Source organism: Arachis ipaensis, chromosome B5, assembly GCF_059453495.1.
Source record: "Arachis ipaensis isolate K30076 ecotype BB chromosome B5, ASM5945349v1, whole genome shotgun sequence".
Taxonomy (NCBI): Eukaryota; Viridiplantae; Streptophyta; class Magnoliopsida; order Fabales; family Fabaceae; genus Arachis; species Arachis ipaensis.
Window position 1 is genome coordinate 1,842,970 of NC_142440.1, and position 24,389 is coordinate 1,867,358.

At 32.5% G+C, this 24,389-nt stretch overlaps 5 protein-coding genes across 5 annotated transcripts; 2 read left to right on the plus strand and 3 right to left on the minus strand.

The window, feature by feature from the left end:
• The first annotated feature begins 2,909 nt into the window (after positions 1-2,909).
• Positions 2,910-8,014, plus strand: SCAMP5 (SCAMP family protein). The gene is made up of 12 exons (XM_016345714.3): positions 2,910-3,175; positions 4,223-4,336; positions 4,420-4,482; positions 4,671-4,704; positions 5,005-5,127; positions 5,375-5,437; positions 5,521-5,614; positions 5,760-5,805; positions 5,895-5,962; positions 6,574-6,622; positions 7,323-7,388; positions 7,642-8,014. The coding sequence occupies exons 1-12, from the start codon at positions 3,122-3,124 to the stop codon at positions 7,672-7,674; spliced, it is 807 nt and encodes a 268-aa protein (XP_016201200.1). The 5' UTR covers positions 2,910-3,121; the 3' UTR covers positions 7,675-8,014.
• A 2,750-nt stretch (positions 8,015-10,764) lies between these two features.
• On the plus strand, positions 10,765-17,779 carry PRK (phosphoribulokinase). Its single transcript, XM_088486172.1, has 5 exons — positions 10,765-11,724; positions 16,022-16,106; positions 16,216-16,300; positions 16,609-16,853; positions 17,278-17,779. The coding sequence occupies exons 1-5, from the start codon at positions 11,153-11,155 to the stop codon at positions 17,527-17,529; spliced, it is 1,239 nt and encodes a 412-aa protein (XP_088342298.1). The 5' UTR covers positions 10,765-11,152; the 3' UTR covers positions 17,530-17,779.
• On the minus strand, positions 17,750-19,426 carry LOC110263052 (uncharacterized). Its single transcript, XM_021103578.2, has one exon. It carries the CDS (start codon positions 19,266-19,268, stop codon positions 18,165-18,167), a length of 1,104 nt encoding a protein of 367 aa, XP_020959237.1. The 5' UTR covers positions 19,269-19,426; the 3' UTR covers positions 17,750-18,164.
• Positions 19,427-20,425: 999 nt separating this feature from the next.
• On the minus strand, positions 20,426-20,939 carry LOC148563197 (uncharacterized). Its single transcript, XM_088487576.1, has 3 exons — positions 20,900-20,939; positions 20,664-20,798; positions 20,426-20,580 (listed from the first exon to the last, which is right to left on the minus strand). The coding sequence occupies exons 1-3, from the start codon at positions 20,934-20,936 to the stop codon at positions 20,426-20,428; spliced, it is 327 nt and encodes a 108-aa protein (XP_088343702.1). The 5' UTR covers positions 20,937-20,939.
• Positions 20,940-21,358: 419 nt separating this feature from the next.
• On the minus strand, positions 21,359-22,498 carry LOC107639932 (uncharacterized). The gene is made up of 2 exons (XM_088486048.1): positions 21,890-22,498; positions 21,359-21,775 (listed from the first exon to the last, which is right to left on the minus strand). Exons 1-2 carry the CDS (start codon positions 22,496-22,498, stop codon positions 21,359-21,361), a joined length of 1,026 nt encoding a protein of 341 aa, XP_088342174.1.
• Positions 22,499-24,389: the final 1,891 nt, after the last annotated feature.

The window sequence follows — 24,389 nt, forward strand, 5'->3', positions numbered from 1 at the left end:
TTAGGTGATCAAAATTATAGCTATTTTCTAAAAATTATATAATCTTAATTCCTCTCGTATTTTGTGAGTTTTGGCTTTTGATTGATTTTAAAAAAAAATTAAAGTAGTATTTTTTAAAATAATATAATTAAAAATACAAGAAAAAGTTTTACATTCAAATTATTTATCTATTCAAATTTAACTAAGTTGTTATAATGTGTTTCTCGTTCATGCGCTTCTTCTTTTTCTTCCTTCTTCTTACATCGTTGATGCTATTGCCTATTTTTATTCTCCTCTTTTTTCTTATCTTTCTCATTCGTTATCATCGTCATCATCATTTACATTTATTCTCCTCCTTCCTTTTCCTCTTCCTCCATCATCATCATCAGTTCATCACCATCGTTGTCGTTATCGCTACTGCTACTCCTTCTTTTTATTCTCCTCATTTATCCTCATGTTTTTCTTTCATTATTGTCGTTTTCATTATCACCACTACCACTATCTCCTCCTCTTCTTCCTCCTTCCTTTCTCATCTGAGTTTATTCTTCTCCTTCCTTTTTTACCATTATCATCATCATCGTTATCGTCGTCATTGTCTTTTTTTCTTATATGTAAATTACATTGCTTCTTTTCCTCCTTCATCCTCTTTTAAATTTTTTGCACATGTAAGATTTCAATTCAATAAGTGTGCATTAAAATCTAATTGAGAAGCCATGCTTTTAAAATTAATAAATTTCGGTACTTTTTGTTTCTAGTCAATTCAATAAGTGTGAAACTACGTTCATTCAACTAAATAAGATTCTAATATAGTACAAACATGTTCATTCAAGTAATTTCAATATTATCTTGTGATCTTTTATGTAATTACTTTTTACATTCATTCAATAAAATAAGATTGTAATACATGTTTATTCAAGTCTAATATGAAAAGTAATATTCCTTAAAAAAAGTAATAATAACAATTCAAAACTCTTCCTCCTCTTATTCTTCGTTATCTTGATCATTTTGATTACCTAGCAAGATTAGAACATCAAATTAAAATATTCATTCTCATTATTTTTAGTTAGTAAATAGAGAAAGAAAAGAAGTTATTGTTAAAGCATAAGGAAGCATAAGAAGACATTTGTGTGTTTAGTAAAATTTTGGTCTCATAATTAATAAATTTCAGTGTTTTTTGTTTTTGACAAGAATTCAATTTAATAAGTGTGAACCTACATCCATTCAACTAAATAGGATTGCAATATAGTACTAACATGTTCATTTAAGTTATTTCGGTGCTAACTTGTGATATTTTAGTATGCAATTTATTTTTTACATTCATTCAATTAAATAAAATTGTAATAATGTTTATTCAAGTCTAAAATGAGAAGCAATACTTCTAAAAAAAATAAGAATAACAATTCAAAATCTCTCCTTCATCATCATCATCATCATCAGCAAAAAAAAATACAGTATTAAAGAAGCTATGTTTTTGTAGTTAAATTTCATGTTGAGATTAAGAAGTTTCGATGTCATTGTTAAGAAATTTCAGTGTTATTTTCTAATAAATTTTGCATAATTCAAAATTTTTCATCCTTTTTTTTGTCTTTTCTGGTCTTACATTCTCATAATTCTTCTTGTTTTATCTTTTTAATAAGAATAAATACAAAAAAAAAGAAAAAAAAAAAGAAGTCATACATAATGCTACAAAAAATACCAGGAAGATGAAGAGGAAAAGAAAAGAAAAACGCAGCAACTGCATGAAGAGAAAAAGAAGGAACGCGAATAAGAAGAAAGAACACGAAAGAAAAAGAAGAAGTGCACAATGTCGATGGGAGTTGGAGCGTGTCTACACATTCTCACTAATAAAACTAATTTTTATTATATTTGAACTTTAAACCAATTTGATTGGGTTTGGTAGAAAAAAAAAATTTTAATATGTAGTGAGACTATAAAAAATATGTGTATAAATAATTTTTTTTAATTAATAAAAATTATTGATAACTCTTCTTTATCAACAATAGGACTATTGTTTAAAGGAGAGTGCTAGGAAAACAACGAAAATTTTGAACAATATGAACAACCACCAATCAAATAAAAATACACTACACCTTAATTTAATGCTACTAATTAAATTTATTCTTTTAACCCTATTAATTCACATTGTTTAGATGTTATTCAAAAATCTTGTTGGTTATCTACACTTTTTCTTGTCCAAAATACTAAAAAATTACGTCCATTTCTCTAAAAAGTACACACTCACTTTTTTAGGTTATTTAATACGAACAAGAACAAGCTCTACATTAAAATCAATAAGAGCACAAGAAGGTAAATGATAAAAATTTTAAAATATGACATCCAAAATGTAGAATATGATCTTAATCAACAAACTTATCAGCACAAGCATTAGTATCTTAAATTTTTAGTGAAGCTTGCATCTATCTTTCTCTTATAGCTAGTACCAAAGATTTTATTCAATGTAAATGTAGATAAACATAAATTCACTATCATTAAAGAATTTTTTGTACCCATAGTTTTCATACTCATTTAGAAGTCGCGAATTTAAGTCTTACCTTTAATTTAAAAAAAAAAATACAAAATCTAAATCTATTATATAAATCTCAAAGCTCTACTTAAATTATAGAACAATAATTTAATAATTTAAGATTATATTAAAACCGACAAAAAATCTATCATCTCAATTTTTTTAGAACTATTGGATTAGCTTAATGTAAACTAAGATGGATGGGTTAACAATAAAATTACTGGAAACAAAATAGTTCATTTGCTAATTTTATCTAACTAATTTAGTTTTTTAAAAATTTCAAATTAAGTTCACAATTAAAATTATTCTCAAATCTTTCTTTTTCAGACATAGGAATTTAGTTGGCCAATAACATGATTCCACTCGTGTGTTGTGTAAGATTACCAAACAGCACCTCCCGCGCCTTGCGAACAAGCCAATCCAACTTCAAGAAAAAGCGTGAAAAGTGCTTTCTCTCACCGCACGCACTTCAAATTTAAAAACAGTGTCTCACTCACTCACGCAGTCACGCACCTAACTGTTCGTTCGTTCGTCCGTTCAGTTATTCTGTGGCACTCCCAACGCTCATTTCTCCCTTCAAAAAATTTAGGGATCTAAATCTAAGCTCTCTCATTCACCATGAATCGCCACCAGGATCCTAATCCGTTCGAAGAAGAAGTTAATCCTTTCTCGGTAATCTATTCTCACTCACATTTTCACATTCTCGATCTGTTTCTATTTTTAGTGCTTGTTTTTCTTCAGATCCGATATTGTTTCTCTTAAACTAGCTAGATTTTGGTGATGGACCTGTTTTTCTATAAATGAAAAAATAAAATGCTTACGTGGCTTCTACTTTGATCTGGATCTGTGGTTGGTTAGTTTGTCTTTTGCTGTAATTTCACTTCTCTTGTTCGGAAAATTGAGAACGATTGTGTTTGCGAATCTGCATTGAGATGGCAAATCCGCGTGTAGCTTAGTGTGCATGTTTGTGGATCTGAATTCTACGTAGGTTTGCGGTTTCTATTATTTGGTCTATGAACTCCGCGAATTTTAGTGAATGCTCGTACTGCTATAGGCTATGCGTGTTTTATCTGTTTTATTTTAATCGTTAGCTTTTTATCTTTCCCAGTCATGAACTCATGATTGATGTGGCATAGTTCTATTCTTTTTTTTTATCAAGTTGTATATCAAGCTGGATTGTTTAAGTTGAAGTGTTGTTCTTGCATTTAAACATATATGATGTGGTTTGTAGACATAATTTTCAAATTGTGCCTAGCAGAAATGCTTAAACGTTGAATAACATCTTTTTGCTGTGGATCTGCTGAAACTTTGAAAATAGCACAAAAAGTGTGATGATCACTCTGGTTTTGCTGTCTTGTCTCCTGCATATTTTTGAGTTTGCAGTGTGTTGTTGGTTTCAATTGCAAATATATCACAATATTGCCAATATGTAGTTTAGTGTTTTACCATTAAAGACAGAATTTGATTTACTTAATGATTTGAGCTTTATTTTAGATCTAATTTTGCTCTTTATGAGATGTTTGATTGAAACCATGTAAGTTTTAATTAACTAATTTTACCAGCCAATCTTTGGAAGCCATCTTGTTGAGATAATGTGGGTGTTATAGTTTCAATCTGGCGTGCAACTTGTTAGTTTTTGAAGTTTTAGCAATTGATGCTTTATCGTTTTCATTTGTGTCATAAAATAGCCGTTTCATTCCATTTGTGGAAATCTTACAGAATGGTGCTGGTGCTCCTGGATCAAAATCACGTATTCCACAATTGTCATCTGAACCAGTGGGCTTTGGCCAAAAACATGATGCTACAGTTGATATTCCTTTGGATGTTACAACTGTAATGCCTTGCTAATTCAATGATTTTCTTAAGACTTGGATTCTCTTCAAGAGGCTGATTTTGCTGCTGTGATGTAAATATAGGACTCTAAGAAAAAGGGACAAGAGCTAGCAGCTTGGGAAGCAGATTTGAAAAGGAGAGAGAAGGTTGATTTTTCAACTTTTTCTCCAGGATCCTGCTTTTTACCATATTTATTGTTGACTCTTTCATAGTACCTATAACAGTTATATTTATTAACTGTCTTCATCTATATGTTCTTATTTTTTGTTCTACTATTAATCAACTGGTATGCTTTGCCTTCAAGGATTTTGACTCTTTCAAAATGTATACGCAGGAAATAAAAAGAAGAGAAGAAGCTGTTGCTAAAGGTGAATAATGAGACTCAAACATGTGACTTCTTGATTAAGTATCTTTTTGTTGTATTTCTAGTCTCTGAGGTCACAAAAAGAAAGAGGAGAGGAAAAATTGAAATTTTAAATCGAGGGAAAACTTGTAGAGAAAAGTTTGTTTCTCCAGTTTTCATTCCCTCTAAATTTTCTTCAGTTTCTCTTTGACTGAAAAATAAAAAATTTAAAAACTAAAAAAATAATTTCTCTCCATACATCCAAATATAGAGTAAATTTATGCCAAGTCAGTAACCTGTTTTATTTTCAACATTTGCTTATCAGCCGGTGTGCCTGTTGATGATAAGAATTGGCCTCCATTTTTCCCAATCATTCACCATGATATTGCCAATGAGATACCAGTTCATGCTCAGAGGCTGCAATATTTGGCCTTTGCAAGTTGGTTAGGTATGGTTGCTTAACTATCTTATTATTTATTAGGCAGCCTGGTTGGTTATTTCCGAGACATATTATGTGTTCTCTTAGTTAAAAGAGTAACTGCTTGTAGGTCTCCCAAATTAAAGGAAATAAATCTAAACTCTGTTGTGCTATTTCATGATCTAATTTTTCAATATGATTAGACGTGGATTTTTCTTCACAATACTATACAACCAACTTTTTTTTTTATCGTTTATCTTTTTTTATATCTTTTCAGGAATTGTTCTATGCCTAGTTTTTAACGTAGTTGCTGTGATTGTGTGTTGGATCAGAGGTGGCGGTAAGCTGATTCTTCTACTCCTTTGATACTTCCAGCTCCCTCTTTCTAGTGAAGTGATTTGGATTTGTGTAAAATAAGTGCAGGCTCTAAAATTTTTTTCCTTGCGGTTATTTATGCTCTTCTTGGGGTTCCACTTTCATACGTGCTTTGGTACAGGCCCCTCTATCGTGCTATGAGGTAAACCATGTTAAGCATCGATAAAACTGCCTAAGTACAAAGGGTTTGTGCCTAGTATGGTTCCCTTCTAGTTAATAGGTGGGGAGGTTTCAGTGTATGGGTTTATACTTTATAGTCTACTGACTTAATTGTTTTTTATATGCAGTACGGATAGTGCACTGAAGTTTGGTTGGTTTTTCTTGTTCTACTTGGTAAGCTGTTCTATTGTTTGATGCTAGCATAATATTAGTGAGATGAGAACAACTTATTAATTCTTTTTTTAATTACTGTCTTGATGCAGATTCATATTGCATTTTGCATCTTTGCTGCAATTGCGCCTCCTGTTGTTTTTCATGGAAAATCATTAACGTAAGTTCTGCATATTTTCCTTATAGAGCTTGTCTAATTAAAGTTCCATAAAGTTGTTGCTATTTGATCTCGTATATGTACTTGGTATTGCCAATAATTTTGGCGAATTTAGAAATAGCCTAAGGGTAGAAGTTTTCAAAACTTGCATCTTAGAACATGCTGGTTTGTACATTTCCAATGATAAGATTTTTACTGTAGGTCCGGGGTAGTATGACTAGAATTGAATGTTTGTTCTGTAAGAAATTTGCATTTGGATAAATGACCTCGCTTGGAGAATGTCATGTATATTAAAGCATCAGGGTGTTTGTACTGTTTTTGGTGGTCCAAACAAACACTTCACTTGTGTAGGCATATGCAGGATTAGAGAGGCAATACATACTTATTGATATTATCTCGTCATATTATTTTTCACACTGAGGTGGGGAAGGACTATCATGACTCTAAATACACCAAAAATGGAACTTAGCACGTGTGCTTTCTATTAAAAAGTACTTGCATGTCTTTTTGGCTTTTATCTTATGGTAACCCTATTACGTAGTCATAAGTATTGGTGCCTATTAGATGAACGTAGTCTTTTCTTTACATTTGAATTAATTCATTAAAAATTTCAGGGGCATTCTTGCGGCAATCGATGTTTTCTCAGACCATGTATTGGTTGGGGTAAGTTGCCTTTGATGGATGCATTTATTTCTTGTTCGGTGAAACTGTTTCATCTGTTCCTTGGAATATCATCATTTCAGCCATGAATGTTTTATTCTGTAGTGTGGTAACTGTTGATAGTTATTTATTAAAAATTTAGAAGCACTGTCAGTCTTGGTTGATCTTGAATGTTGTTCTTATAGCCCTCGAAATGTAAAGGGAGATATGCTTTTAGGTACCTTAAAATGAAAAGCGTCTTTAAGATCTGATTAATGAATGTCATACGTCCATGGAGACAGTTTAAAGATAATGTTGATGTCCATCTCTTGTTATTTGCACTTGATCTTGTCTGAGAAACAAACAAAACGATAACCAAGGAACTACTTCAGGACCTTCAATTCAGATGAAGGGATGTATAGTTTGTGGGAATTCAACATATATGGAACTAGAGTGACTGGTGCCTAGCTTCTGTAAGGCATGAGTAATGTGAGATTAGTGTTTCTTGTTTGATATATTTTTTTGTTTAGTTTTTGTTAGAACAAAATGATCTTGATGCTCTGGAATTGAGGATATTGGAAAAGCCGTTTATATTTTACACTTTTCAACTTGAATTAGCTTGACAAAGGAAAATTTCTGTACCTTTATGAAAAAATTCAAGTTCCACAGCTGTTTGCTTGTGCTTGCATGTTCAAGTCCAAATTTATGTTTGGTGTTGTTGCAGATATTCTACTTGGTTGGATTTGGTCTATTTTGCTTGGAGGCTCTTCTAAGCTTGTGGGTGCTTCAGGTGAGGGATAAGACATTTGCAATCAAATATTTATATTGCTCCCCAGCTTTGGAAAGTTCAAAACCTCAAATAATATCAACATGGACTATTTACTGCAACTTTCAGAATTTAAATGATAATAATAATAAATCTCTAAAACATGTCCATGGTTGCAAACAATGGTCACATATGTTAGTTATTATCCTGGTAGGTGGTAGCATATATTGAACAGTGGTTTGCTGATCATGATTGTTTCTTTCCCTTGTGTCTGCAGAAAATATACTTGTATTTCCGGGGACATAAGTGATGTTGTTCTCAGGTTTTGATCCATCGGCATTTATGATTCAGTCACTGGCCATTGTGGCTTAATATATTCTTTATTTTTGCCTATGCGCTTCATTTTTCGTCACAATATCTATTTGTGTATGAAAGTTTAGGGTGTGTAATTTGTAGTTTGTGAAGTCTAGTGTATTTCCTCCAGTGAGATGAGAATTTGATTTTGATAAGCATGTGTAGTAGATTCCCATTGTTAGTACTAGTTTAGTGGCATTGTATTGGTGATACAGATCCACCTAGACCCTAAATTTGCTGATCATTCAGACAAATTGTATTCCATACTTATTCAATTACCGTCATGGAAATGATTGTATGTAGCCATCCAAAAAAAAACAAAGGAAGAAAAAGCAAAGAAAAGAAATAAAATAAAATGAGTTGTTTTATCAACAAAGTTGATTTTGGGATGTTATGAACATCTAATGCGCCAGCTACAACCTTGAACAGAAGCGAAGAACTGTTTCTCATTTAAAAAGAAAAAAAAACCAGTGAATTATAACCTGAGTGTTTCTTCAAAGTGACAATTATCGAAGAGCATACAGGTTTATGTGAATTTATTATTACTGATATTTCTTGGTAGAGAATAAAATCTTCCTACAAATTTCCCCTGTTTAATTATAATCCGAGTTTATTCTGCTCAGATTAGAAAAGAAGCAAATGTCAGGTTATATTAAGAATAAATTTGCATGTGACTAAATCCATCTCAAAAGTACGGTACCTTTTTTCGCAAGATATTCTCAAAGTGTACATGAATAAACAAGAATACTAGATGCCACCAGGCAAAACAAATGGTGTAATCTACAAATTTCAGTAAAAATACGTCTTTGTTGGCACAGTTGAAATTTGGAAAGTTATGCTCAAGCAAAGGGTTCATGGTAGGTTCCCAATTCAAATGTCTAGAAAACCAGCCATGTCGCCCACTTATATACGAATCAAGCCACGGGCACTTGAACTAAAACAGCAAGCTTCTTATTTCTTAAGGCTCTATATATTATATATTTCGTTGGTTGAAAAAGTATATATGTATTATATGAGCCTTCCATTTATGCTGTTTGGTTGTCTTATTATAGCATACTTTACGTGTCATATTTGAATAGTCATATATGGACGTCTGGCTGCATGCTTTACGCCAACGGTTTGTCGTACATAGTTATTATTAAAATAATTACAAGTTGATATAACATTAGCATTTAGAGTAAATCTCAAAAAGAGCATATAAAAACCAATTTAGTATGGTTTAATTTACTCGTTCACTTTAATAAATATTAAAAGGTCGAAAATTTTTTTATCTATACATCAACTAATCGGCCATAAAATCTTTATATATACAGCAATGATGTAAGTTGGTCTAGTGATTAGTTCACTAGTTCGCTTAAACAACTGTCGAAAGTTCTACGACAAATCTTTAAATGAAGCTCAGTACCGTAACAGATTATTACATATAAAATCTTTTTACTTATAAAATATACACTAATCTCGCTTATGATATTCAATATTTGTGTATTTATGAACATGATATCAAACTACTCTGTGGAAAGAGAGATTAGAGTAGACATAAAACTCTCCTGAAAATTATTAATTATTGCAAGTCAAAGAGTATCTATAAATCATTCCACCCTAAAGTCAGCACTGGCCAACCATATGACCCGAATGTTCTCCTTCTTCGTCAATTATAGTGTAATAATATTAAGTGAAAGGAATTCTCTTTTGCCTGAACACACGCACGTAATTTGTCGGCGCAGAGTGCATATGCAAGAATCTACATCTAACTTCCCTTTCTTAAGTTTTGAAGAAGGTTCCAATGAACATAATACAACACATACAATTGGTTTAACCAAAACAAAGTTCTTAAACCATCTGCTGAACTAATTAAAATACTATATATACTATATACTCCAAGTGTGATGGAACACCATATTCTCATATTGGCAGTGACATAACTAGCATTCTTGCAACTAGCTATTGCTTTATAAACCATAATTGAATTTGTTTAATTAAAATTATTATTACTCTATATGGTGGCGACATATGGTCAAAAATTAGACTAATCACTATATTGTTAGTATTTGACCAATTGTCCATTTATTTGATTCTTCACCAATATGAAAAAACTACACGTTTGTGGCTATGTGGCATATGCTTATGTACCTTATTACTAACCAATGTCCACATCTTTTTATATGAAACTACTGGAGAAAATTGTGTGGTCCTTGATAAAAAAAATATACATGGCTTTCATCATGCATGTTTCTCTACAGCAAGAAAATGAAAGGGGAATGAAATTAAAATTGGGCAATTCTTACACACACATAGATATTAACAAAGACTGAAGAGTCCACCAATGGATTGAATTGGATGGCATTTGCTCCGCATGAAATCTACTTAACTCCACACCCTTGATCCCTCATCTTCAAATAGCCACTATGAAGATGCCACGTGGCATGTCAAATATCCAATATGCATTAGCAGCCTTAAATACTAAATAGTGGTCTCTTAACCTTTTTTTTTCTTTTAAGTTGTAATCCCATTAAAATAAATTCTATTTCTAAAAATATGATTAATTCGACTTAAAATTCATAGTTATTTTTTCTATTATAAAATTTTTTACTCCTTGCAATTATGATAAAGACCTTTTAGAAAGACAAATTTATCTATCACTTTACTTGATCAATAATAATAATAAGAAAAAGTATAGGTACCAACATATTATCTGTGAATTTATTGTTAACAATAATTAGTTATTATATTTTAAACACATATATAAAGAAACACATCTAAAAAATATATCTATAAAGACACTTCTATTAAACACAGGTATAAAAAAGACATTTTTATTAGACACTCCACAAAGACACTTTCATTAAACACAATTATAAATAAGAGTTGGTAGAAGTTGGTAGAAATGTTGTTGGTTGAGATTGTAATAATAATAGTTTCTATAAGTATAAATTTAATTATTTTCATTTTCTTTCTCCTAATAATAAAGTAAAATATCCTTGCTACTTGTCATTTTCATATTTTCTTGAAAAAATAAAAAATAGTAGTGAGATATGAGAGGACAACTATGCCCTTCTGATGCTGATCAATTCCAATTATCAAATAAACCCATACTTCTGTAGTCTTAGAAGAAGCTACAAGTTTGTCCAAAACAAGGGGTAGTAACATGAACCCATACACAAAACAAGATGAAGACACATTACTTTTATTTTTCACTATATTTCTTTTATTTCCTGCCATACATATTCACATATAGCCTTTTGTTTTTTCGGATTCAATTCCACCTCTTATTTTTATGTGTTCCATACTTCTTCTTGGAACGTCCCCTATCATAATCCTCAAGAACAAAAAAACCCCACATATATAAAAACTTACTTCTTCTCTTCAAATTTCTCTTTAACACCTTTCTTTGTATAGAGAGAGAGAGTGGGGAAGGGGAAAGGGAAAGAGTAACAATGGCAGCTTGCACTCTCTACTTCACACAATGTTTCAACACAATCTCATCAACCCCATCATCAAAAACACATTTAGGATTCCACCAAAGACAAGTAGTGTTCTACACAACAACCAACAACAAAAGAAGCAGCAACAAGAGAAGCGGAAACAACAATAATACCGGCCGCTATGTAATAACATGCGCGGCCGGAGACACGGTGGTGATTGGTCTTGCCGCAGACTCGGGCTGCGGCAAGAGTACCTTCATGAGAAGGCTAACAAGTGTGTTCGGGGGCGCCGCGGAGCCGCCCAAGGGCGGAAACCCGGACTCGAACACACTTATCAGTGACACAACCACCGTGATATGCTTGGATGATTACCATTCATTGGATAGAACTGGAAGAAAAGAGAAGGGTGTGACTGCACTTGATCCAAGAGCCAATGATTTTGACCTCATGTATGAACAAGTTAAGGCTCTTAAGGAAGGAATTGCAGTTGAGAAACCTATTTACAACCATGTCACTGGTCTCTTGGATCCACCAGAAGTCATCAAACCTCCCAAAATCTTGGTCATTGAAGGTTTGCATCCAATGTAAGTACATATCCTTTCATCATTTCTAGTTATAATTTCTTACTTTTTCTTATAAATTAGTAATATTTTATTGAAAGTTAGCTCAATGTTGTCTTAGTGCATATGTATGTTACAGTTGTTTGATATTTTCCCAATAAAGTAAGGTGTTTGTGTGAAGAATATAAGATTAAATTGGGACACGGGTCGTTATGCTGAATGATACCTTATCTATCTCTCCATAGATTGTATGGCGCTCAGGAATTTTGATAGAAAACTTTCTAACCTTCCAAGATATGGTGGGTCCTTGGCATGCATGCCTACGTGGATTTTATGTATATAATTTTCTGGAATAATTAATACAGTTAGGCATAAAATTTTAAAAATTTGAATGGTATTTTCTGTTATTGAGATTATTTTTTTTATTAGTTTAATATTAATATTAATTAATTATAATAAAAATATATAAGAAGTATATAACATTAACCATAAAATTTTTTTATTAATTTTTTATTTAAAAATTTTAAATAAATAAAAATAGAAAATTAAAAAAATATTTTATAATTAATTTTATATATTTTTTATGTATTTCTATTATAATTAATTATTATTAATATTAAATTAATAAAAAATAATCTAAATAATAAAATATCTATGTAATATATCAGTTATGTACTCCTATTAAGAAACATTTATGTACTCCTAAATATTACATGCCTAAGGCTAATAAAATATCTATGTAATATATCCCTTATTGTATATAAAACTAAATTAAATTTATGAAACTATACAAAAAGTATTTCTTTTTTTTCTTTTAATTTGTTTTTAAATATGATTCAATTCGATTAGATTAAACAAACAATAAAAATTTTAGTACAACTTGAGAGTTTTTCTTATATAAGTTTAACTATTTTGTTGATCCTATTATTTTATCAAATTTTTAATTAAATTTCTATATTTTTATTTAATTAAGTCTCAAAATTAATATTTTTTTAATTAAATTTTTATCGGGACAAAATTTTTTTAATTAAGTTCTTATCGTAACAAAATTTTTTGATTTAGCAGAATATTTCGTTTCCAAATTAAAAATATCCTCAATTTTTTTTTATATCTCTAATTGTGTCTCTCTTTTATATTTTTATAAAGACAAAATTAACACTCTTACTCCACTTCTTCCTTCTGTCTATCTCCCTCCTCTACTCCCACTTCTCCTTCTTACACCCTCACTCCTCTAACCTTAACAGCACTCCTCATTTTCCTTCCCTCCTTTCCAATTCTACCCCAACGACCTTTCTTTTCACCTCTCGAGCTCAACCTTGATGACCAGAACACAAGGCCACCAATGGAACCTTCTTAGTCAAAGTGAAGCCATTGGTCTCAACTATATCAATTTTTTCATCACCAACGCGCTTTCAATTAAAACATTGAACCAAAAGAGCAATGATCAAACTTATTTCTCTAAAAGTCAACCCTTTACCGGAGCACGCCCTTCTCTCAACCCAAACGCAATCAACTTTTCCAGTTCTCCTTTTTTCTCGAACTTTTTCGACTTGAAGCTCGTTGCTTTATCCCAGTTTTTGGGGATTATGGTGTCTTTTGGGATCTTACAGCCTCTTATGGTGCACTCTGCGTCAGAGGAGTGGGGTAGCAGCAAGGGTGCTGGTGTGTATAAACAAAGCGTCTAGTTGATAATGTTTCTGAGGTAAGTGAAATTTGGAATGCCGGATTAACATGAGTGCGACACCGTCATCTTCGGCTTCTTCACCTTCATTGTAGTCATGAGTCCGCTGCTTCCGTATCTTCCTCCCAAATCGTCTGCCACTCTAATCCTCATCAATCATTTCATCTCTCCGACATTAGAAATTCTCTCAACGGTTATTATTGTCCACCCCTGTATTCTCTTTTCATCACTGCTTGATCGTTATCAAACAACTATTTACGTAGTTATTAGAATAATCATCTAATGAAATGATCATCTAACAAAAAATCGATAACGACGCATGAAGGCAGGGAAGGAGATCCGGCAACAGAGTAGTTACGCAACGACAATTTCAGTTAAGTAAGGTTGCGAATATGCTCCATAGGCTTCGAACCCGAATGCGCAGCAACGAGAGATAGAAGAGGAGGAAAGTCAAATCAGTGGCAGAAAGGCAACATCAGTCTCAAATCCCATGAGATAGAGAGGCTGGATAATGGCGGATAGGGGCGTAAGTTATCGAACTGGACCAAAAATTATCGCAAAACCAAATCAAAATTACAACAACCGATTTAAAAACCGAAAACATCGATTTTTTTCTGACAAAATCGATCGGTTCGGTTCAATTTTCGGTTGGTTCGATAAAAACTGAACTAAACCAAATCGAACCGAAGATATGCATACATTTCAATGTTTTAACCATCTTAACCTTTAACCTAACAACAAAAATTCTCAACCCCTAACCATTTCAATGTATTACTCTTATTATTTTACTTTATTGACTATTTTGAACCTCTAATTATTATTCTTCTCATTATGAATTAAAAACTGAAAAAACTGATCGAACTAAATCGCCATTGGTTCAGTTCGGTTCGATTCAATTGTTGTAAAAACAACAAACCGAACAGTTATGTATCTGTAGGTACCGAACATATCGGTTCGGTTGATTTTTAGTCCAAAATCGAACCAAACCAAACTGATAACACTCCTAGTGGCAGATACTTGGTTGATGCATGCAAGGGTGTTAAAGAGAGGGATATATATACCATGACTCCATGAGAGCAGGACGGACACAAGAGGGGCGAGTGGCGGCCTCGGCCCCTTAACTTTTTTTAATAGTAATAAGTTATTATGTATAATTTAATTTTTTTTAAAAATATTTAGTATTTAGTCTAGTATAAATAAATGTCGAGTCTAATTTAAATATTAATGATTTTTAATATCTAAAAAGTAAGTAACAATATTAAAAAAAATTTAAAAAAAAGATATTATTACTAATATTTTTTAATTAAATAAAAATTTTCAAATCTCATAAAGTGAATTCTTTTTCTTTTTGTGGCCATCTTTTTTTATTCATTTGGTATTAATTCTCTCTGTCTCAATTACTACAATTAAGAGATATTTTTCAACTATGAATATTGTGAAAAATAACTTAAAAATAAAATAAAAGATGAATTTCTTGTTAATTGTCTTTTAATTATATTGAAAAGAAAATTACTGAAAAATTTGACATAAATTCTATTATCAATGAATTTTATGATACGAAGAATCGACCACTTTATTAATAAAAAGTATACACATATTTTTTTACTTTAAATTATATTCTTTATTGATATATTTTTGTAATACATCTTATATTATATAATTTTTTTACATAATTTTTAATATTATATGTGTTATTGACCCACATATCGTGATCGTATACTCTCAACAATAACTAAAAAATAGAGAGTTTAGAATCTCGCTAGAGAGCCAATGGAGTATCTGTACAATGTTCGATCTTTGGTCCAATATGAATAAAATGAACATCACCCATACTATCCAGAATAATCATTAAGCTAATTTTGGGGTTCACCAAAAATCGAACTCTTGACCTTTCGGATCTAGAGTTCTAATACCATGTCATGAAACCACTAATCTCAAAAGCTTAACTTGACAGGAAAAGGTAACACTAATGGTTATATCTTTAAATACAATTTTTTTTAAATTACAAAATCTAAAATTAAAAATGAGAAAGTCTAGGGGGCGCACTTTTATTAAAATTTAGCCAGCACTTAACCATCAAAAGAAAAGTGAATATTCTCATACCATTTGATGAAATCTCACACCATTAAAAACACTAATGATGGTTAATTAATTGCTATAAATTATAAAATTTGTTAATCCCCTAACATTTCTCATTAAAAATAATTAATTCATAATCTGATTTATGATTTTAATTTTAATTTCTTTTTTTACTCTATTATTCATATTGTTTAGTATTTTTATTATCTTCTTATATTTTTTTAAATTATTATATTATGACAAAAAGTAATTATACTAAAAATTGATTACGACACAAATTTTAAGTTTGAATTTGTATTGATTATGACAAAAGTTCTATAATAATAAAAAAAATTATTAGTAGAGAAATAGTAGTGATGAAAAAGAAAATTGAAAAAATGATAGAAAATGATAAAAATAAAAGAAAGAAAGAGTGAAAATAAATTAGTAAATTTATATTTTATAAATATTTTTAATATTATTAATAAAGATTTAATTAAAAAATTTAATATAATATAAAAATTTAATTAAAAATTTAATAAAATTATAGGAACTTAAATGTGGTGTTGTATATATATGTAGGTTTGATGCTCGGGTCAGAGATCTCTTGGACTTCAGCATCTACTTAGACATTAGTAATGAGGTTAAATTCGCATGGAAAATTCAGGTAAGATTCCCTGGCCTTATCTTATTATATTATATAAATAATTCTACCTTATAATAAAATAAGTGCTATATCTTATAATTAATGATTAATTATGTCACAAATATTTCAGAGAGACATGGCAGAGCGTGGACACAGTCTTGAAAGCATCAAGGCTAGCATTGAAGCAAGGAAGCCTGATTTTGATGCCTATATTGGTATTACATTGAAAAATTCATATTCTTAGAAATACAAAATTGTGTCTAAATATGTAAATTTTATTTGACGTATGTACAGTTATTTTTATATAAAATTAATAATTAAGAATTATTAGATAATAATTTAATTAAATTTATTAAATTAGTTAATAATTTATAAATATTAATTTTATATAAAAAAAATTTTATATAAATTTTTATTTTATTTTATTTTCTAGATAAAAAAAAGATACCATTTTATATGGGTAGACAATTATTTAACAAAGGACAGAATATTAGTCATTGATCATTATGTTTTATGCATACAGATCCTCAAAAGCAATATGCAGATGCAGTGATAGAAGTGTTGCCAACTCAGCTGATCCCAGATGACAATGAAGGGAAGATTCTAAGAGTGAGGCTGATACAGAAAGAAGGGATTAAACACTTTAGCCCTGTTTATTTGTTTGATGATGGTTCCACCATTTCTTGGATTCCATGTGGAAGGAAGCTTACATGCTCTTACCCTGGCATCAAATTCTTCTATGGACCTGATACTTACTTTGGAAATGAGGTATACACATATATACTTATTATTCACTAATCTTTCAAAACTTCAATATATCTTTAGTAAAAACTTTATATGAAAATATTGTTTTCATGTGAAGTTAATGGTTAAGAAGTGGAAACTCAGGTACAGTCGACTTCACGTGAAGTTGATATCTAAGAGTCGTTAGATGATTTGACTGATTTGACTAAATTTTTATCTAACTACTCTCAGTTATCAACTTCACATGAAGTCGACTTTACCTGAATTTTCACCTGGTTAAGAATTATTAGATTAAATTATCATCACTAATGATTTTTAACCATCAATTTAACGTAATTCCCTGAGTTGTGACCAAAACTTTACAATGGTCTTTCATAATGAATTTTGTTCATCATCTAACAGTCAATCATTAAGTAATTAGTTAATTAATTAAACTTTTGATGAACAGGTGTCAGTTGTAGAAATGGATGGTCAATTTGACAGATTAGATGAACTAATATACGTAGAGAGCCATCTAAGCAACCTGTCAACAAAGTTCTATGGAGAAGTGACTCAACAGATGTTGAAGCATGCTGACTTCCCTGGAAGCAACAATGGCACTGGTCTCTTCCAAACCATTGTTGGTCTCAAGATTAGAGACTTATATGAACAGATCATAACCTCCAAGGCTGAGACCCCTGTTGGAGCAGCTAAGGCTTAGATCCATTTCATATATATACAGCCATTGAATTTGATGATATCATTAGATGAAATCAATCATTTTCTTCTTCTTTTAATCAATGTTGGCTTCTTGTTTTGGTGAGATCTTCTTCATAATGTAAAACACTCTTCTGTATGTATCTATCTATATATATATATGTATGTATGTACAATTATCTTATCTCTTGTAACTCATAATATCTAGAAAATAAAAAAAGTTAAAAACAAAAGGAGCTGAGATTTTTCAGTTATATATGTTGACATGATACTTGATATCTAGTGTACATTATTCATATATATCATACATTGGTTTCATTTTTCATATAAACTATGCTTTGACTCAATAAGTAAGTATAAATAACGGTGAAAACTCAGGTGTAATTAATTTCACGTAAAGTTAATAGCTAAGAATAGTTAGATGAAAATTTAGTCAAATCAGTCAAATCATCTAAGGACTCAGCTATCAACTTCACATGAAATCTGACTACGAGTTTTCACTACAAATAACATATGAAAAAATGTCAAATTAAGTTCTTTAGAATCATTTTCCAAATCATGGATCTTTAAATTACTAAAATCCACATGTGATTTGAGTAAAAGAAGTGTCAAGAACTTAAGAAAAGAAAAGAAAAAGGACTAGACATGGGGAGCAATATCACCCTGCAAGAGAGTCTCAATTCCAGGAGGAGGAGAAGACCACACCTGAAGATCATTCGCACTCTTGGAAGCAAGCTTGGCCAAGTAACCGGCAGCCATATTCGCCGACCGGAAAACATGGCGAAGCTGAACGTTCCACGGACGTCGAAGCAGCCTCCGAATCTCCTTTACAAGAAGATCCACTTCACCAGACCTCATCACCATACCATCATCAGACTCAGAACACTGAAAGAGACAACGCGCTCGAACACAACCCGTTTCGCAGCATAGATTTCGATGCCCCTGGTCCCAAGCAAGAACAAGTCCCATTCTCAAGGCACCAAGCTCCACTTCAAGAACATTGGTGGAATCACTGCGAATTGAAAACCCTAGCAGCCATTGACCTGTTTCAGATCTAAGCAATCCTCCACAGCCACTCATGGCATTGGTTTCGACGACGCTACCATCTACGTTGAGTTTCACCCAGCCTGGACTAGGTGGCCACCAATTTAACTCGGATTTCGCTCCTCTTCTGCTAACCTTTGAAGAAGATAGTAAGAACTTTGTTATCTCCTCAAAACTTGTTTTCTCTTTGTTACTCTCCTCTGTATCTGTTTCTGTCTCGTCATCGGAAGTTTCCGATGTGCTTTCGCTCATATCATCATAATCATTATTCTCTTCCTCTTCCTCCTCGTCCTTCTCGTCCTTCTTGTCATCATCAGCAGTAGTCCTGTCAGAATCTGTCAGAACTACTAGTGATGATGACGACGGCACAGGTGAGGCAAATAAATCAGTGAAGCCTCTGTAGTAAGGACTGCAGGTGTAATATGAATTGGAAGGTGAGGTTGGTGCGGTGGTGACACCCTTGGTGGCGAGTTTAGTGGTCGGAGTACGAGCACAAGTACGGAAACGAGAACGAAGACGAAGACGACGAAGAGGAGTTGCAGTAGAAGATGCTTCAAGGGGATCATCTTCAACATGAAGACGTTCATGGATGTCACGTGAATCGAGGTTCACCGATAAGGAACCTGTAGAACCACCGCCGTTATTATTATTGGTGGTGGTTTTACTGCAAATTCTTTTGAAGCAAAGCATGTGATTCATGTTTTGAAGAAGAATTTGGCAGATAGGGGATGATATAGAGGATTATTGCTTTCTAGTATCTCCCTAAATAGTAGCTATCGATTCCCCAAGAACAAGGAAAAGCGTTCATATCCATGCTATGCAATTGGAAACGGAACTTCCACACACAACGTTACAAGCTAGGTAGAAACTTATTCTAATGAATTAATTGTGTTTTATATCAGTATCATCGCTTTAGGTAGAAATTCAGGTGCAGTCAACTTCATGTGAAGTTAATAGCTAGAAACTGTTAAATGATTTGATTGATTCGACTGTACTTGAGATTTATTATTATTTTTAGTTTAGATTTTAAAAATATTAATAAAATAAAATCTTCAATATTAAATAAATAATATATGACAAGAATATTTATTTGTTGTGAATATACAAGAGATTTTCTCTTTGAGCACTACAATGAATCAACATGTCATTTTCCAATTATCACAGTTTCCCTGTAGAGAATATGTCAAAAAATTACATTCGTTCATTCCAATGTTAGGTATCTTAGACTTCAACCCAAAATTTTAAAATATGTTTGATTGGAGTTATAAATTAAATAAGTTTTATGCTATATAATAAAATGTGTCATTAATATCGATATAAATGTCTTTTTCCTGTAAAGTGTAAACACTTTAGCTGTTTCCTTGATTCCTATACTTAGTACGTACATAGCTTGTGTTTTATAGTTTGGTGAATCCACAAGACTTCTCTACTGAAAGTAATATTCAAGTCAATTGAATGATCTTAATCTATGCTATATCCAGGGACGGATTCATGTTGGAGGGAGTGAGGCAAGTGCCTCCAGCGAAATTTAAAAATTTGTTAACTAATATCAAGATTCAGAAAATCGGATCGGTCATCAAACCATTCTAGTAATTAGTTTATTGGTTTATTAGTCTAATCGGTTCAACCGGTGGTTCAACCAAAAAAACCGTTTTAGAATAGAATAATAAATAAATTATAAATACACATCCTAAAATATAATTATAGTCTGATATAAATCTTAAAATATCTTCAAAATTTAAAACACTACATAAAATATCATCAACCAAATACATATGATCGTATCAAAATCCAAACTCAAAAGTTAAATAGTAATAAAAGCATATCTAAATATTAAATCCCAACATCATGGTTTATCAATTATCAAAGTCCGCAAGAACTTGTTGCAAATCTGCTTCGGTGGGATGATCTTCACCTTCATTCCCACCCTGATCAGCAGAAGAATCAAGAGATGCAGCATAAAGACCACTACTACTACCGCCACTTTGATATAAATCAGCATCAATTTCACCTAATAAAATAGACATGTTATCATTATATTTTAAACTAACAACATTCTAATAAATCATTAGAAACTAAATATACTATATTCACGCAATAAGTCATCCACATTACTAGGAATATCAGGCTCTTTCTCTACAACCTCTTCAGTCACCCAAAAATCAGCTTGACTGATACTTTCATAATCAATTGGATCATATTGTGTCTTTTGCTTTCTTTTTTCTTTTTCCTTCCTAAAAAGTTAAATACAATATATGGAGATTTAATAATTTACAAATTTGTTATGATAAAGATTACAAATGAAACAATATAGTATTTCATGAAACATATATTACCTGGATTTAAGACGCAAATTATAGGTAACATAAACAATGTCGTTCAGTCTATTATGCTCCAATCTATTTCTTCTTTTTGTATGAATCTGGTAAAAAAGGCTCCAATTTCTCTCACACCCAGAAGAAGCAGATGCTTGGCTAAGAATGCGAACAACTATCTTTTGTAGACATGGAGCAGAGCCTCCGAATAACCTCCACCATTCATCTACCAATTATAAAACCATAATATATTACAAGATATCAATTAAGAACATAGGAGCATAAAACAAGTTACTATTAATTAAACAAATATTCAGCCATATTCTTACCAGGCTTAAGTTCAGATGCAGCTGGAATAACTTCTTGTCTATCAAAACTTTCCTTTCAATCTCTATATAAATATATTTATTTCATTGCCTGAACTGAATTCAAATTGTTACACTTGCAATACAAGGTAACAAGATCAAGCAAACATCACATAACATCAGGTGCTTCTTTATAATTTTCATTAAAAAAGAATTTAGGATTCAGGAAGTAAGCTGCTGCATGAAGATCTTTCTTCAAATGCTTGTCCCATCTTGAGTTGATAATATCCGTGTACGGCTGATATGCAGTCTTGGATTGCCTAAACATCTCCTTAATTGCATCTTTTGCCCTTAGCATTCCTTTATAAACATATCCCAAAGATGGTTTGTCATCAGCATCAACAACCCTCAGCAAGTAAATCAGAGGGCCCACAAGTTTACATACAGTAAAGCAATCGTCCCAAAATTTGCAGTCCAGAATAATAGCACTCACAACTCTATCAGTAGCACTCCTTCCTAATTTGTGATCAGTGAAAATTGAATCTACAACCAATTGTTGCAACTCCTTTTTACAGACAAAGATGATCTTCAATGTAATAAACACAGTTGCAAACCAGGTTACACCAGGACGTACAATTTCTCTTCAATGAAGTCTCTGTCTTAGCCAAGATAAGAAAACCGTATGATTGTATACAAATACTGTGATCTTTGAAGTACGAGTTGCAAGGTTAGAAATTTGCGCCATGCTGCTTATATCATTTAAAATAAGATTAAGGCAATGAGCAGCACATGGTGACCAATAGATATTATCATATTTTCTATTGATAAGCCTACCAGCAGCAACATAATTGGCCGCATTGTCGGTCACAACATGCACAATATTATTTGGGTCAATCCATTCAATCACCTCAGAAAACAAATTACACAAGTGTGAAGCATTTTTTACCATACTGGAAGCATCTACTGATTTCACAAAGCACAAACCTTTAGAACAATACACCAAGAAATTGATTAACGTTCTTTGTCTTTGATCTGTCCAACCATCAGCCATGAGGGTAGTACATCCAGTTTCCTTCCATGCACTCCTATAACTATCAACTAGCATTTGACTTTCTCTTTTAAGATCAGCCAACAAATGAACCCTTAACTTATCATAAGAAGGCCCCTTGTAACCAGGTCCAATACCAGCAACACCATCCAACATATCTTGGAAATATGGCGACATCACAGCATTAAATGGAATTTTACAATCCAAAAGCCACCGAGCAAATCGTTTATCAACCTCGTGTATCGCCTCTTTGTTTTGCATAACACTTTTAATACTTGGTTGAGCTCCTGGAGTTGTTCTTGGTGCAAACATAGGAGGAATGACTTTGGCTTTTTTCTTTGGATCGCCTCCAACTCCTTGCTGACTCGAGGTACGCTGCTGTTCCTATTCTTCTTGAGCTATTGCCTCATCAATTGCATCCTGTACCTCATCACCACCCTCTTCACCAAAACTTACTTTTCTTTTCTTTTTGCTGGTCTGAATATCTTTCAACAAACTTTCCATCTGTTTTTCCACATCATATGGAACTTTAGGACATTTTTTCACGTCTCCAGTAATCTTTGCTAGATGTTTCTTCATCCTGTGAATTCCACCTCCATTGAAAACTTGTAGACAAAATAAACATTGATATTGTGGTTTTTCATTCACGTTTTGTAGAGCAACATATTTCCAAGCTAAATCTGTTTTTCCCCTAAGGTTAGAAGAACCTTGTGACTGACTATCGTTAGCACTACGGGAATTAGGATTAGCAGCATCATTCGAAATAGGAGTATCGGCAGGCATGTTATTATTCACAGAAGCATTATTATCAGCAGTTGCTTCTTGATTAATACTATCTTCTATAACTGAAATTAATAAAACATGTATGAAATTAAAAAGTAAAAACAGCCAGAAGCCCACAACACAACACAACACAAATGAACATACACAGAAATTGAACAGTTCACAGATGAAGTTCCAGAAATTGAACAGTTCACAGAGCAAGTTCACAGAAATTGAACAGTTCATAGATGAAGTTCCAGAAAATTAAACAGAAATCTAAGTTCAGTTCACAGAGGAAGTTGAGCTGCAAAATAGAAGACCAGCCAGCTTAATTTTCAAATTTTTTATTTCTTATGCTCAGCAGCAAATAGAAATTGAGCCGAGGACCAAACACAAATTGACCAACAAATAGAAATTGTGTAGCAAACAGGAATTGAGCTGCAAAATAGAAGACCAGCCACAGCCAGTTAATTTTCAGATTATTAATTTTTTATGCTAACCTACAAACAGAAATTGAGCAGAGGAACGAAGAAGGAAGAAGATGATCACTGAGCAGAGGAAGTTCATAGCGCAAGTTCACAGAAATTGAACAGTTCACAGATGAAGTTCACAGAAAATTAAACAGAAATCTAAGTTCAGTTCACAGAGGAAGTTCACAGAGTATCAATTTCATGCATGTTTCTACCGGGGTCGATGGAAGAACATGAGCAGAGGCGAAGGACAAAGAAGATGAGCAGAGGACGAGTCACTCACCTGGGGTCAATGGAGGGCTACCGGTGTTGACTGTTGAGGACCGCACGATGAGAGGGCTACTGCGTGCTGGTGTTGAGAAGATGAAGACGATGGAGATGGAGGGCTACTGGGCAGGAACCAGGCGACGATGGAGATTGGAGGGTTATTGGGGCTGAGGATGGCGACACCAAGGGACGAAGGATGGCGACAGGGGGGCTATGGTTCAGGGCGGCTAGGGTTCTCCATTGGAGATGATTCAGATGAATCATGAATGAATGGGGTCGGGGGAAGAAAGGGGGTGGGGTGCTCCACGAACGGGTCGGGTCGGGTTCATTTTTTTATTTTTATTTTTTTAAAATCATAAAACGGCGTCCTTTAGCATAACCGGCCGGTCACCGGTTCGGTCCAACTGGCCGGTTTTTGGCCGGTTCGCGGTTCTTCTTTGCACGGTTTTCAGATGAAGACCGGACTGTTTGTAGCGCCAGTTCACGGTTAAACCGGTCGAACCGACCGGTCCGATCCGGTTTTCAGAACCTTGACTAATACATAATAAAAAAATTTATTTGCCCTTACTGTAAACAAATAACAATTCAAAATTCAAATGAATTTGTTACAATAACATTTAAAAAAAAAGAGTAAAATAATTATAAATTTGTTA

Excerpts from the sequence above, each read along its gene's own strand:
- SCAMP5 (XM_016345714.3), top strand. The coding sequence starts at position 3,122 with ATGAATCGCCACCAGGATCCTAATCCGTTCGAAGAAGAAGTTAATCCT. Across the intron at positions 5,128-5,374 it reads GGCCTTTGCAAGTTGGTTAG|GAATTGTTCTATGCCTAGTT; the intron begins GTATGGTTGCTT and ends ATATCTTTTCAG. Across the intron at positions 5,615-5,759 it reads CCCCTCTATCGTGCTATGAG|TACGGATAGTGCACTGAAGT; the intron begins GTAAACCATGTT and ends TTTTATATGCAG.
- PRK (XM_088486172.1), top strand. The coding sequence starts at position 11,153 with ATGGCAGCTTGCACTCTCTACTTCACACAATGTTTCAACACAATCTCA. Across the intron at positions 16,301-16,608 it reads TGATTTTGATGCCTATATTG|ATCCTCAAAAGCAATATGCA; the intron begins GTATTACATTGA and ends TTATGCATACAG. Across the intron at positions 16,854-17,277 it reads ATACTTACTTTGGAAATGAG|GTGTCAGTTGTAGAAATGGA; the intron begins GTATACACATAT and ends TTTGATGAACAG.
- LOC110263052 (XM_021103578.2), bottom strand. The coding sequence starts at position 19,268 with ATGAATCACATGCTTTGCTTCAAAAGAATTTGCAGTAAAACCACCACC.
- LOC148563197 (XM_088487576.1), bottom strand. The coding sequence starts at position 20,936 with ATGTTACCTATAATTTGCGTCTTAAATCCAGGTAATA. Across the intron at positions 20,799-20,899 it reads CGTCTTAAATCCAGGTAATA|AAAAAGAAAAAAGAAAGCAA; the intron begins TATGTTTCATGA and ends TTTTTAGGAAGG. Across the intron at positions 20,581-20,663 it reads TAATGTGGATGACTTATTGC|GTGAAATTGATGCTGATTTA; the intron begins GTGAATATAGTA and ends CTATTTTATTAG.
- LOC107639932 (XM_088486048.1), bottom strand. The coding sequence starts at position 22,498 with ATGCAAAACAAAGAGGCGATACACGAGGTTGATAAACGATTTGCTCGG. Across the intron at positions 21,776-21,889 it reads CTCGTACTTCAAAGATCACA|ATCATCTTTGTCTGTAAAAA; the intron begins GTATTTGTATAC and ends ATTACATTGAAG.